This window comes from Clarias gariepinus, chromosome 21 (genome assembly GCF_024256425.1).
Source record: "Clarias gariepinus isolate MV-2021 ecotype Netherlands chromosome 21, CGAR_prim_01v2, whole genome shotgun sequence".
NCBI lineage: Eukaryota > Metazoa > Chordata > Actinopteri > Siluriformes > Clariidae > Clarias > Clarias gariepinus.
In genome coordinates this window covers 13,419,182-13,432,975 of record NC_071120.1, presented here as the reverse complement: position 1 = coordinate 13,432,975, position 13,794 = coordinate 13,419,182, and the positions used below count along the sequence as shown (strand labels likewise).

Genomic DNA, 13,794 nt, shown 5'->3' with positions numbered 1-13,794 from the left:
AGCTAGCACATACTTGCTGACATTAATTGCTTTTCCTGCAGTTCAATCTCATTATGTAATTCTCATATCATTGTGCATTTGTTTTCTCTACCTAGAACAAAAATTCTGAACATTGAAAAAATTTTGACATGAGAGAGGAGTTGGGCCTTATGTCATTTGTGTAATAAGTGTCCGGCTCTGTTGTAGAGTAGCATGGGTTCAATAGTATCAAAACAATTTTATGAACATGAGTAGATTAGTGCAGGATTAGACTGATACCTGATACTGGTATAGGTACATTCCAATGATTATTCGTTGTCTATAACACGGCATCACAAATGACCATACTAATGTACATATATATATATATACACACACCTTCATTTTATTTTCTATTGTAAAATTGTACAGAGTTTACCTGAATCGAAAATGTGTCAAAGTTTGAGTAACTTTCCAAAAGACATGATAAGTATGTCAAATTTATACTATTTTTCCATTGTATCAGGATTGTCTGCTGTATATATGTGGTTAAGAACTGATATAGTGTCATCCAGAAGCAGGCTGAAAATCTCATCGGCCAGTCGCATTTTCACAGTGATTTGGTCATTAGTGTAATCCACCCACTCCTTCTCCTCATTGTGAAGCTCCTGAATCTACAAAAAAAAACAAAAAACAATGTGTGCATTATTGACAAGGATGACGTCAGTATGTAATAGGCTACACAAATAATAGTAATCCTTCATACTGATATTTAATTAAACATTATTGTACAAACCAGTATGTAGTCCACTCTGTCCCTCTTAGCATACCAGTATTTGCACAGGGTTTGCAGCATCTCTGTCATTTCTTGATCAGTTTGTTCTAAATTAAGCACTTTCTGTGTTTCCCTTTTCACTGCATTCTGTAGATAGATTTTACAATTCAGTATATTCATACTGTATTTCAAGCTGTATTGCAGTGCCAGCACTATCACTATCCCAATGATTTCATGATGATCCCACGCTTACCTTTAAAAGTTTGACTGAAATTTGTCTTGTCTGTAGAAGTGAGATTTTTGATTTATCCACTGTTTTCTGAAAAGATCCGCTCATTTCCAGTATATCACCACAAATCTTGTGCAGAATATCTGACACTAACTGGAAAAGGACCTGACATGAATACAGAATGACAGGAAAACACACACATGAGAGTCCGACAAATTGCTACCAGTTTAAATCAAGTAGGCATGACTAACCTGCCTGTAGGTTTTGCGGCTTTCATCATCTACTAAATAGTTTGGCGTCTCACAAGCATTGAGTGCACTTTCATTTTCCTGGCCACAGAGTGTCTCAACTGTGCAATCAACCAGTCTGTACACAATGCTGTGTTCATGAGGCTTGACCCGTATTTGTGGTGGAGATGCTGGATACACCTGCTGCCACTTGTCCATGAGACGCGGTTTGTTAATCACATCGCCAACTTCTTTGTTCTTAAAATTCTGAAGTTTAAAAAAAAAAGAACAAAACATTGAGACAAATGTAACAATTCTGGAGAAGTCTGGCCAAAATTCAATTCTACTGAAGCATAAAATTGGTTGCTTACGATTGCTTTTGGTTTACCATCAGATTTTGGTCCTGTTCCCTGTATATTCTTTAAAGCATCGGCAAATATCTCCTCAGTCAACCTTTCAATCAGAGCCTCAGATTCCGGATCCAGGTGGCTTGTACAATCAATCTATAATAACATGTTTAATGATCACAAAAGAGCACATTCGGAAAATTATAATTATGAAATCAAGTATGTTAGTGTGTCTTGCTCACTTGTTGTGCAATAGATTTTTTTTCACTGGATGTTGAAAAAGTTGTTACACTATTGTCTGTGCCTTCACATTTTTCACATGCCTCCTGTTGTAATGTCTGTTCTGATGCTGATGAATCATGTCCAGGAGAGCAATGCCTGCCACTTTGTCTTCTTTGCCTTGTCTTAATGGGTTTATTTCCATTTTCCCCATCTTGGTTATTACTGGGGGGATCCTCATCTGAGAATTGATCTTTATCAATGCCTGTATTTGCATTGTTACAATGCTCTATATGCAAATGAGAAATGTCCTCAGCTCTAACCAGAACCCCGCAGCTCTTATTACATGTAAAATACTTGACACCTCTGAATGTTCCATTGTGGTTTCCGTTGGGCGTATCAAGAGCAACGCCAGCCCAGAAGCCATCAGCGAAAGCAGTGTATCCCTTATATTTGAGAACTCCTTGTCTTGAATTGTAGACAAGAACCCTGTCTCCAATATTAAAGGAGGACAAAGGATCCTGATCTTCATTACTGTTGTCACCGTGAAGAGAGGTAGTGTATTCAGAGCCCTCGTCTTGCTGATCCTGTTCTGCAGTAGAAAACATTTGACACAAACCTGCAGTGTTATCATCATTATTAACATTGGTCTCATCTGGCCTCTCTGCATCTCTCCTACAAGACAAGTCTACAGGAAGAGGAGGTATGTTCTCACTGTTAATAGAAATGTCTTCAAGAAAGTCGGGTGCAGCTGGAAGATCCTCCTCACTAGTCCATGTGATGATCTCAAATGCAGGTAGAGGAGGCGGTAAAATGTTGATGTCTAGTCCCGGTCCAGGTCCGGATTTAAGTGATGGAGGAAGCTCAGCACTTCCATATGACAAAACCTCATCTACAGGAGACAGGATCTCTGACAGGTTTGACTCTGCTGTTAGTAGTTTTTCATTAGGAAACAGATCATAGGGATCCACTTCATAGCAGTTAGTGTTGCAGTCATTGTAGTATGGAGGCGATTCTGGGATGACAGTAAACTTCTCAGCATACACTAAAGAAAAGATTCCTGCTTCAGATTTATCTTCACTGTGAACATCCTTCTCTTCTTCAGACCAGACCAGTCCTTCACTCTGGAGGGAAAATGGTTCGGATTTATCTTCTGCCTCAGAAAGGCTATCATCACAGGATGGGCTGTCAGTTCTTTTTATATCACTACTTACAGCATGGACTGAATTTGTAACAAGTGGTTTATCTATGAGTAAATCTTTCATATTCTGCCACTTCAGACTTTCAGAGATGTGTGAGACTAAATCAGTCTCATATGTGTAAGTATAAGCTATGTTTGATTTCCTGGACACATCACAAATTTCATGGTTATTGTTAAATACCATATTTTGTGACTCGTGGCTGTTCTGCACATTAAGAGTTAGATTGTCCGTTATTACCGCACTGCAGTCAACAGTCATTTCAAATGAAGAAGAATGTGGCTTTAATGTCTCTTGATATCTTGGTTCTGTTTGTTCTTGAGGTTTTGGATAAATGTCTTCATAATCATAGGGTAGGTCTTCATCTATGTCGGAAGACAAACAGGAAACAATGGAGGGATTGCCAGCTGTTCCACAACTAGGCTGCTTGTGTTCCGATGTGAAGTGATGCACATCCTGTAGAGTCCGATGGACCTTTTCTCCTGAGTGTATTTCAGTGCTTTGTGTTGGGCTCACCTTTGAATGAGCATCAATTTTATGCAAAGGGCTCTTGACCTTTTTCACGGGCTTGGGCTCTGTAAGGAAAAATTTACCTCATAAAATACTATATAACATGTGTAACAATGAAATGAAGGAATGTTTATAAATAATGAATGTGCAACACAGTCAACACCATTATTAACACCATTATTATTGTCACAAAGACCAGGGGTCCGTTCTTCGTACGTCGCCAACTTAGTTAGCTGGATTTGATTGTTGTGGATTTGTCCTGATATTAGATTGTTTCGTTTTTCGATGCGCTCCTGGCGGGTTATGAATGTTTGAAATGGCGAGGTCACATCTGATTGGTAAAAGAGCACGACTGACGCGGACTGACTCATGTGGAAAAAGAAAAGTATCTTGCATATATACCAATATATATAACATCGCTATCAAATATTATATTAGATAATAAATTCATAGGTTTATTAATATCAAATATTATACAATTATTATGATAAACCCTAGGCACGAGACAGCCGTCACGATCATTAATACAAATTTTTGTGTAATGTTTATTTTGTAACACATTTATTTTTCAGGGGTTTGTTATAAAAAATATTCAAATAAATATTTCTATATAATAATAAATATTTTTTTATAATGATAAATTGGACGAAACTAATGTTATTATAACAAACAATATAAAAGTATATATGTTGTATTTGAAAAAAAAATAGTAATATTTCTATTTTTTCATATACAACACATTTATTTTCATATTGTTTATTTAATTTTATTGTCTCATATGATTTGTAATTTGTAAACAATTAACCTATGAATTTATGTTCTAGTATAGGTTTGTTGATATAGAGTAGTAGTCTAATGATCTATGCCAGGTGAAAAAATAAAAGCCCAGGCAATTGTCTTTAATGACAAATTATAACAAGACTTGGGAGGAATTTGTCAGAAAATTTCAGCTTTGCCCAATAGCAGTGGTGAAGCAGGGAGCCTTAGTTGGCAAAAGAGCCTTTAGCCCTGAACTAAAATTAGCGTTACTAGCTTATGTTTTCCATACACCACTGTGTAGGCGAGCATTGCTGGCAATCCCAGAAGAAAAAGAATAATTCTGTTAAGAAGGCACAGTCATCATATGTCCTGATCCACATGAGCACAGCAAACTGCTGGCAGATGCGTCAAGATGATGCATGATGAATTAAATCTTTTTGGATGGTAGTCTTGAGAAGATTGGTCTTTTGATTAATGTAACTCATTGCATGCTGATGTCAGTGCTGTTTGGAAGTACTTATCTGCACAGAATGTCTTTGTATGTTGTAGCATTACAATTTACCTTCAATGGATTAATAAAGTCTAACCGGTTCCAGCATTACAATGCTCCTGTAAACAAAGCAGGACCCATAAACACATGGCTTGCCAAGGCTGGTGTGAAAGAACTCAACTGACCTGCACAGAGACCTCAGCTCAACCCCAATGAACACCTTTGGGATGAACTGACTGACTGACTGAATGCTGACTGCACCCTAACCCTAACGCTTTGTTACTTTGTGACCTCACTAATGATAATGATAGTGAAAAGCCTTTACAGAAGAAGAGGAAAGAATGTTAATTAGCATTGATAATTTTATAATTCTAACCACATAACTGTAGTCTGTTTTAAATCATTGCAATCCTGAACAGGTAGGTATTAAAGATGAAGCTGTTTGTTTATTATTCAAGCTTAATGTCGGACAATCTACAGATGCTAATATGAAAATAACAAGCTCTTATTTATTTATTTATTTTTTTTGTCTCTGTGGGGCCCCAGTATTGATGCATATTCTGTGAACCTTTCTGGTAAGCTTTCGAAAAAAAAACAAAAAAAAACATATACCTTACATTTACTTCTATATTGAAATTCCATTTAGATTTAAAAAATCAAATACTTAAAAGCCCTAAATTTGATAATTACTCGCAGCAAGTCTTTCAACTCTAACCAATACCACAACCATGTCAGATGTATTCTGTGGTTGTGGAAAATAAGTTACTGCGTTTCATAAAGAATAAATTAATGGCCTGCATCATGCAAAGAAACCAGAAAACAACTAAAGACATTGCTGAGCTTAATTAGATGGACAGTGCTGAATCACATGGTCCAAACAAATAATTATGATTTACCATGATTAAAAATGACTTAAAGCTTGGTAAAGTTGAGTTTTTTTGAGCTATGTGGCTCAAAAAAAAAAAAAAAAAAGATTAAAAAAGAAAACTACTTGTTACCGTACAGTGTGCATACTGGGTGCATCACTTTATGTGCTTTCCTTTCTACCCTGGGATCAATCTTAACTCTTCGGACCCCATGACCTTTTCCATTGCTCCAAAGTCAAATCGTTATGCTCTCAAGCTAATTGAAGCATTTTGTATGATTAGTGCTTACTACTGTATACAAGCCTATGAAGCAGTGTTACAATCTGGGGTTGCTTCAGCTAGTCAGGTCCTGGCTCAGCAATGTTGTATAGCAACAATATATATATATATATATATATATATATATATATATATATATATATATATATATATATATATATATATCTGAAAAAACAAAAAATCAGCTGACTACCTAAACCTACTGACTACCTGGGTATATTGCAGGACAACAATGCCAAAATTCATTTGGCTCAACATGTCCTGGCTAATACACAGTCCTGACCTTAACTCAATGGATTAACCTTTGGGATGGGCTGAAAAAGACTTTATGGAGTGGTTCAACTCTCTCGTCATCAATACATAGCCAAAAATTGATTTAACTGTGGATGGTCGTTAAGACCTTAACAGCTTACAGAAAGTAGGCATTTAAGGTCACAGTTCTAAAAATGCAGGACACTAAAGAGACTTGTGAAAAACACCCAAATAAAGATGCCCAGGGTCCCTGCTCATCTACGTGAACGTGCATTAGGCATGCTGCAGGTAGGCATGAGGACTGCTGATGTGGCTAGGGCAATAAATTGCCATCTCCGCACTGTGAGACGCCTAAGACAGCGCTACAGGGAGACAGGAAGGACAGCTGATCATCCTCGCAGTGGAAGACCACGTGTAACAACACCTGCACAGGATCGGTACATCCGAATATCACACCTGCGTGACAGGTACAGGATGGCCACAACAACTGCCCGAGTCACACCAGGAACACACAATCCCTCAATCAGTGCTCAGACTGTCCGCAATAGGCGGTCCATGAGGAGGAGATGCACTGCAGTACTTCAAGCAGCTGGTGGCCACACCAGATACTGACTGGTACTTTTGATTTTGAGCCTCCCTTCATTCAGGGACACATTGTGAAACATTTTTAGTTTATGTCTTATGGTGTTGACTCTTTTAGTGTTCATACAAATATTTACACATTGAGTTTACTGAAAGTAAAAACAGTTGAAAGTCAGAGGACCTTTCTTTTTTTGCTGAGTATATATACTTTTTTGTGTATTTGTCCCTACTGAATTTACACTTTGTCCCCATTATGTAAACATTTTCTTACTTTTCATGAAGGGTGCCAATAATTAAGGAATTGTCTGTAATGATGCATTTTCTAACTACTATAGTCGGTCAGTATAATTTAATGGCTGAATCACTCAAGCAAGCATATGAGTCAGCGAAAATGTAGGACATCCACTGTACATTAAAATGAATTATAGCTGTTTCAACAATGATTTGGTCCTCAAAAGGAACCAAAATGGTACCAAGTTTTACTGCTGTGGTTAAAATTTAAAAAGAGGAGAATTTTTTTGTTACATATTGTGACAATATTTTAACAGGACACAATAATTTCCAGTAAGAAAACCAATTATTTGACTGTAGTCATTTCATTCAAATGTTTAAACAACTGTAGAACATGTTATATCTAACTTTAGAAAAGATCTTTAAAACCTGACCCACCGTAACCATGAGCTTTAGAGTTTGCCATGACTGATTCTTGCTTATGTGGAGGTTTTCCATCCTCTCTTTTAACTTTTCTCTCAGTGCTTGTGTTATGGCATGGCATGCTTCGATGGCTATATGTTGAGAAGCATTTTAAGTCACTTGCATCTTTGGACCCTTTTGTCTGTAAGATCTCTTGCTCTGTTGGTATAGTATGCTCTCCCAAACTTCTCTTCCTCCCAAGACTCCATACCTCTTCTGCTGTTAGAAGTCTCCTCAGGCCTGCTTTAGTGAGAAGCCTGTGGAAGCAAAAATAAAGTTAGCCTCCACTCTTTTGACTTAGGGTCAGCCTAGGCCATATCCTGACGGCTTCATGTTGCAGCAGGATCGGCTTCTCGGCACAAGAGTCACATAAAACCACTTCATCATCCCACATGAAAGAGAGCATTGATCTTCTCAGAAATGCATTGCACTTTGGTGGAATCCCTGATGTCTTTTTTCCACCAGTATTAGTTTTCAAGTCACAAGTCTTCATTATGTAATATAAAGACAAGAAGGCCTTGCATGCAAAAAGCAAGAGAGACAGACAGACAAAAAGACTATAATGTCTTTTACCTACCCTGGCCTGTTCATGGCTGGCATAGTGGCATGATAGAGCCACAGAAGCTAACAGCTCGAGGTACATTAGACTATCCTCCTTCAGGATCCCTAGTGAGAAACTGCAGCCACTCCCCAAATCATCACATGCAGTCCCATCTTAGTGTGAGCTAGAAGAGCAGCATACAGCAGCCTGCATCCCTCTCTTCAGTCGTGCCCTCCTTTCCTTTTCAATATCCACTTCGCTCTCTCTCTCTCTCTCTCTCTCTCTCTCTCGCTCTCTCTCTCTCTCCAACCACTCTGCTTCTCTCATCCATCCCCCCTGTACTCTCCCTCTCTTTCTCTCTGCTTCCCTCCATTACTTAGAGTAATTACTCTGAGTGGTGCATTGTAACAGTGATAGAGTACAGTGCACACCTAAGACAAAAAGCTCATGATATTCCTATCCTGTACTGCAGGCTTATGCTTCTAAGAGATTGCCTAGTGATGTGTGTCATGCTACACAGCCCTGGTGTGTGCTAAATGCTGCACTGCAGTATTTCATAAATCCCTAAGCGGTTGCATGTCAAGCCAGAGTGGTCTTCAATGACCACTGTAAAACAATGCTAAAAAGCCCTCCTCTGTTTGCTGCATGACAGTAGAAGTGAATGGCGACACTTGCCTCCTCTGCTTACTTGGCAGCTTATCTTCGCCTCTGGCAGCAGGTATAATCCCAGGCTTTGTGATTAAACTCTTTCCCTCCTACAGAAAATAAGAAATAACACAGCATGGCTTGGGAGCGGCACCTGAGAACTGTGGATAAATTGTGGGTAAAATTCAGCTGTTCTACCCAAATCCTTCCCCCAGAACATCGATAGTACTCTTATGGCTATTTATATAATGACAATTATTAATAGAGAGGCACTGGCTGGAGGGGAAAATGTCAAGTAAAGGCAGAGAAATGCAGGGTATTTACTGGTGCTGAAGCTGTGTCTCTGGGCTTTGAATCAGTCTCAGTCATGGTCTGGTTCTTTAGGACTTGTCGAAAGTGATTAGTTGACTTCTTGATGTCTAGGATGTCTCTATGATGATAAAGCAGGAGATGACGCTGTTGCCGCCCACATTTATATACATTGCGCCAGTGGTGGATCTCCGCCTGGTAATAAACAAAACGGTGGTAAGATATATAAAAATTGGAAATTTCATATTATTGCTTATGACAAGTCCATGGAATAAATAAACAGCTGCAAGAATACACCTCCTCATGTCTCAGTCTGCGTATAACTTCTTCCTGCTCCCTCTTGATTTCAGTCACAGAATCATCTTTTGATAGAGCATTGCTGATAGAAATAAAAGAAGCCAGATTCCAAAATATTAGTTATTACAGTAAGTAAAATAATGATTTAATAGCACTTTAAGCATATATTTCTAGGTATGTGTTGGCAAGTGGGAGGTGGGTTTTGCTGACATGGGAGAGGGACTTGTGCTAAATCTAGCTGGAACTAAATTGGAATACAGTGAAACTAAACTCAAATATAGTTAACTGTTGGACACTGGATGGATAATCAGGAGTTAAAAATCCCAGCAACACCAAGCTCCCATTGCTGGACCAATCAGTAAGGTCAAAATTGAGGTGGATAGATGTAATTACATTATCATATAGTAATAATGGTCTTTGTTGTATACAGTGCTCTGCTCACTGACCCTGAAGTTTGTCACCTGGAACGTGAGTACAATGTAAGTAAGCCTGGCCAACTGATTTAACAACTACTGTCATTTTGTAAGATACCATCTTGATTTATCTCAGTGGAACTGCAGAAGCTTCAAATGAATCTCAGCTCATATGAACTTTGGAATGCATTTTTGGATGGAACGAGTGTTGTGGAACTTGGCCCTGATTTCTTACATTGTACTCACATTCTGGGAGACGAACTTCACTGTCTTAGTTTAGAGCAGAAAAAAATCATAACAACCAAGGCCTATTGTAATGCACCTAAATTTTGATTTAAGACAGACTTATAGAACTATCCCTTTAAACGTCAAATACTCAGTAAAATAAATGCATTATTGTGTGAGGAAGAAAACAGAGCAGATTGTGCTGTTACGGGGAAAATAATTAACAACAGGGTGGTGTAATATGACCTAATACAAAGCAGATGATTATTTATAGTGTTTCATTTCTCTTTTGTCTTATGTTCCCATTTATTCCTTTCATTTAGAGTAACGGTTTTACCACTGACTGTTGCGAAGCACTGACACCAGCCAATATGTTATGTTCTTACAGAATAATTTTACACTATGTTGAGTGTCAGCATACAAGTGTTAATGGCACTGATAAATGTTACCACTATTTTATTGAAGACCAGATCTAGATTCAGTAAAGGAGCAGTAAGATTAAATATATATGATCTGGTGACTGACTGGTAAAAGGGGCAACCGAAGCATATGAATGTAAATAAAACTAATTAAACTATATAAACTAAACAGAAATTGAGCGTTTTCAACTTCTATAACTGGGTTAGACAAATCTCTGTGAATTAGCTCTTAATATACAGTAGAAACTATAATATGAGAATAAAAAAAATGTGATTTGTACAAAAGTTTTGTTCTTTTACAAAAGTAATTGAACTTTTGTCCAATCAGATTTAGGAATTCAACAGCGCTGTGGTAATTAAGGGTTACAAACAGTGCACATTTATTGGCCGCTTTATTATTCACACCTACTGTGATGGTCCATTTTGTGATGCATAATTGCAAATATATCACTTTTTCTATTTTCCAGTTGATGTTAATTGTCCTCCAGGCCTTTATTAGTGTTTAGTTTATGACAGTAGATGCCTGTTCGATGTATATATTTAGCATTGACTGTTCCTCAACTTAGGTGGCACAGTGATTTAGTGGTTAGTGCTGTTGCCTCACACCTCCAGGGTTGATGGTTTAAATCCGTTTAAATGTCTCCATTCTGTGTGGGAAGAGTTTGCATGGTTTCCTAGTGCTTGGTGGGTTTCCTCAGGGCACTATGTTTTCTCAGGTGAATGGCTTTTTCAAATTGTCCGTGGCATGTGTTTACTCTGCCATCTGCTCTAAGTTCCCTGGGATAGCCTCCAGGCCCCTCTGACCCTACACAAGATAAATAGTATACTATGGATAATTGATGGATAGAAGCTTTTCAACCCAGAAGTGAAATCTTTTAGATTCTGAATGATGTCTAATACTTCAAACCAGCACACATTACTGTGCCATTACCCTCTTAGTGTTATTGTGGTTGAATGAATGAATCATAGTCATCTACAACCAGGTAGTCCCTTTGCACTAATGGATGGGGTAGAAAGAAGATAAGAAATCGTCCAAAAAGATGTGTAGATGTGTTTAATAAAATTAGCAATTAGTGTGGAAAAAAGGCTTTTCACATACAGTATATATTTTAAAAGCAACACAAGTCTAATTTAAATTTGTATTTGAATATTGTACAACACTTACTTCTTACAGTGCTCCAACCATGCGAGCTCAGCCTGAGTTCTCTCCCACAATGCCTTCTGTCTGAGCCTGAAGAGGGCACTGAACTGGCGCGCCCTGAGCTCCTCTTCCCAGATAAACTGCTGACTTTGTGCCAGCGAGAGGTGGCACTGGAACTGTCCCTGACTGTAGTTCCCGCTCAGTTCACACCACTGCACACAGTGGGTAATGCATGAACTATGTTGGATAAAATTAACTTTATAATGAACTACAGTATGCTGTAATTGTGATATCATTATAAGGGAAATGCAGCACTGGGTATTTGACATTCTTTTTCCCACCCTAATTTTTGGTTTACCTTGCTAGTAGCATCTGTGCCTTTACTGGCATCACTTTGATCTGATGTTCCCTGTTCATTCTGTAGTGCACGCATCACTGGATGAGCTTGCTTATCTACAATACACATTCAAAAATTCACTCACTACTCTCATTCTTTGTTTGTTTAACAGGATAGTTAACCGGTAAGTGACCAAGTTAACCACTTACCGACACTGATTTTTTTCATGGGCACATTTCCATTAATGGACACAAACTTCTTCTTATTCTTTATTTTCTTTGTTTGAGTTTTTCTATCTGCAGCTTCATGTTTATCGCCAGTGGGCCTTGTGTGCGTCAGAGCTTCTTTATGATCAGTAATGCCAAGCCGGACAGTCTCAATCTGCACACGTGCGTTCAGAGAGGAGATCGTTTTTTTGAGGGCTTCAACTCTGTGTCTCTGAGCCTCGGCCTGGATACTCGAAGAGCTATCCGGGTGCACAGGATAGTTGGTCTTAGACGAGGCATCAGAAAACAGCTCCATCTGCAAAGTTCTGTTGCATAAACAGAAACATTTAAATCAACTATATTTAATATAGCATAATTAACCATGGAACACGGAATGGAGTTTTCTCTAAAACAAAGCAAATACTGTAATACACACTGCAAGCTAATGCTAGTGAATGCTGCCCTCACCTGGATGTATCCAAAACAGCATATTGTACATTGAGCTGCAGTCCAAGAGTCTTGCTATTGTCAGCAAATATTTCCTTGTCAGCATTTTTGCTTTTCTAAGAAAAGGAATGTTAGAGTAGACATCATCTGAGCCCACAGCAGCTATATTTCTACATATGTGTTAACATTTCTTGTAGCTTTTCACACAGTGGCTCATTACTCATCATTGTGGGTTACCCATATAGGCCAATTAAAACAATGTGATATGGTGTAAATAAAACAATAACGAAACTCACGTTTGTAATTAAGACCACTGAGAACAGAAAAAAAAAAATCACAAATATAACACTGAAATCACAGTTACGCTTTTTTGCTACAGACATCCTAAAAAATTACAGAAAGCAAGTTTAATTTTACATCAAATTTATGCTTCAGCTAAACAGCAGGTACCATGACAACTACAGTTCAGTTCTTGTATTCATGAATAATTTAATAATTAGTTCAGGTGCTGGATTAGAATTGATGCGCTGAAGTGTGGTTAAAATTGCACAGCATGCTAGTTTTTTATTTTATCACACCTCCCAGACTGGGCTGAACAGGAAATTATGGTTATAACATTTGCTCAACAAGCTGCAGGGCACTACTTCCAGACACACCTTTATACTGTATATACATACCTCTGATTCTCGTGCCTGCTGTTTTTTGTTCCTGTAAAGAGCTTCTTTTTGCTGTTTCACTATGTCTTGCACACTTCTTATTTTCCTCTCCTGCTCAAATATCACTTTTCTTCTCATCTGTCGTTCCTTTCTCCTCCTCTCAAGGACTTTGTAGTGCATGTATTCACGGACCTCTTGTGTCTTTTGCGTCTGTGCTGCACTTTGTTTGGCAGGACCTTCTTTCTCCTTCCCTTTCAAACACAATGGCCATGCAGAGCTGCTTTTATCACACCTACCAGAAGGGTTTGTCGCCTGGTTATGTGCATGGAAAATATTACTAGGGAGATGATGACTTGATTTCTCAACTACATTTGGCTGATTCGATCTTTGTTTTGAACCACCTGGCGTGCTTAATGCTGCAGTCTTTTGGTGGTTCTTATAAATGAATTTTCCCTTCTTTTCTGTAAATAAAGATTTGCAAATTTGCAATTTACAGAATTACTGTAGTAAATATATATTTACTGTTCATTACAGACAGGTTATTACGATATTCATGTGGTGTATTGTACCACAATAGCAGAACAGAATTTTGGAGCGTACTCTTCATGTTGTTTTCCTGAGAATCTGTAGACATGATGCACTGGGAATCTAAGACTTCTTTCACAAGCTTCTGGGCATCTCTCCAAGCAGATATGTACATATAATGTTCTTCTATATCATTGTAAAGAAAAATGTTCAAAACTGTATGTTATTATACTTTCAAAATATTGCTC

At 38.1% G+C, this 13,794-nt stretch overlaps 1 protein-coding gene across 2 annotated transcripts; it reads right to left on the bottom strand.

The window, feature by feature from the left end:
• Positions 1-360: 360 nt before the first annotated feature.
• LOC128509040 (uncharacterized) lies at positions 361-8,150 on the bottom strand. 2 transcript variants are annotated; one of them, XM_053480563.1, is made up of 8 exons: positions 7,963-8,150; positions 7,362-7,642; positions 1,779-3,529; positions 1,561-1,692; positions 1,214-1,456; positions 987-1,127; positions 755-880; positions 361-632 (listed from the first exon to the last, which is right to left on the bottom strand). In XM_053480563.1, the coding sequence occupies exons 1-8, from the start codon at positions 7,983-7,985 to the stop codon at positions 465-467; spliced, it is 2,865 nt and encodes a 954-aa protein (XP_053336538.1). In that variant the 5' UTR covers positions 7,986-8,150; the 3' UTR covers positions 361-464. The 2 variants fall into 2 exon arrangements, with proteins under 2 accessions (XP_053336538.1, XP_053336539.1); XM_053480564.1 differs by having other exon boundaries at positions 987-1,115.
• Between the last annotated feature and the right edge of the window lie 5,644 nt (positions 8,151-13,794).

What these genes read in the sequence shown, in the direction of transcription:
- LOC128509040 (XM_053480563.1), bottom strand. Translation starts at nt 7,985, where the DNA reads ATGCCAGCCATGAACAGGCCAGG. An exon ending in GCCGCAAAACCTACAGGCAG is followed by an intron (nt 1,128 to 1,213) that starts GTTAGTCATGCC and finishes TATTCATGTCAG; the next exon opens with GTCCTTTTCCAGTTAGTGTC. An exon ending in TTTCAGTCAAACTTTTAAAG is followed by an intron (nt 881 to 986) that starts GTAAGCGTGGGA and finishes ATCTATCTACAG; the next exon opens with AATGCAGTGAAAAGGGAAAC.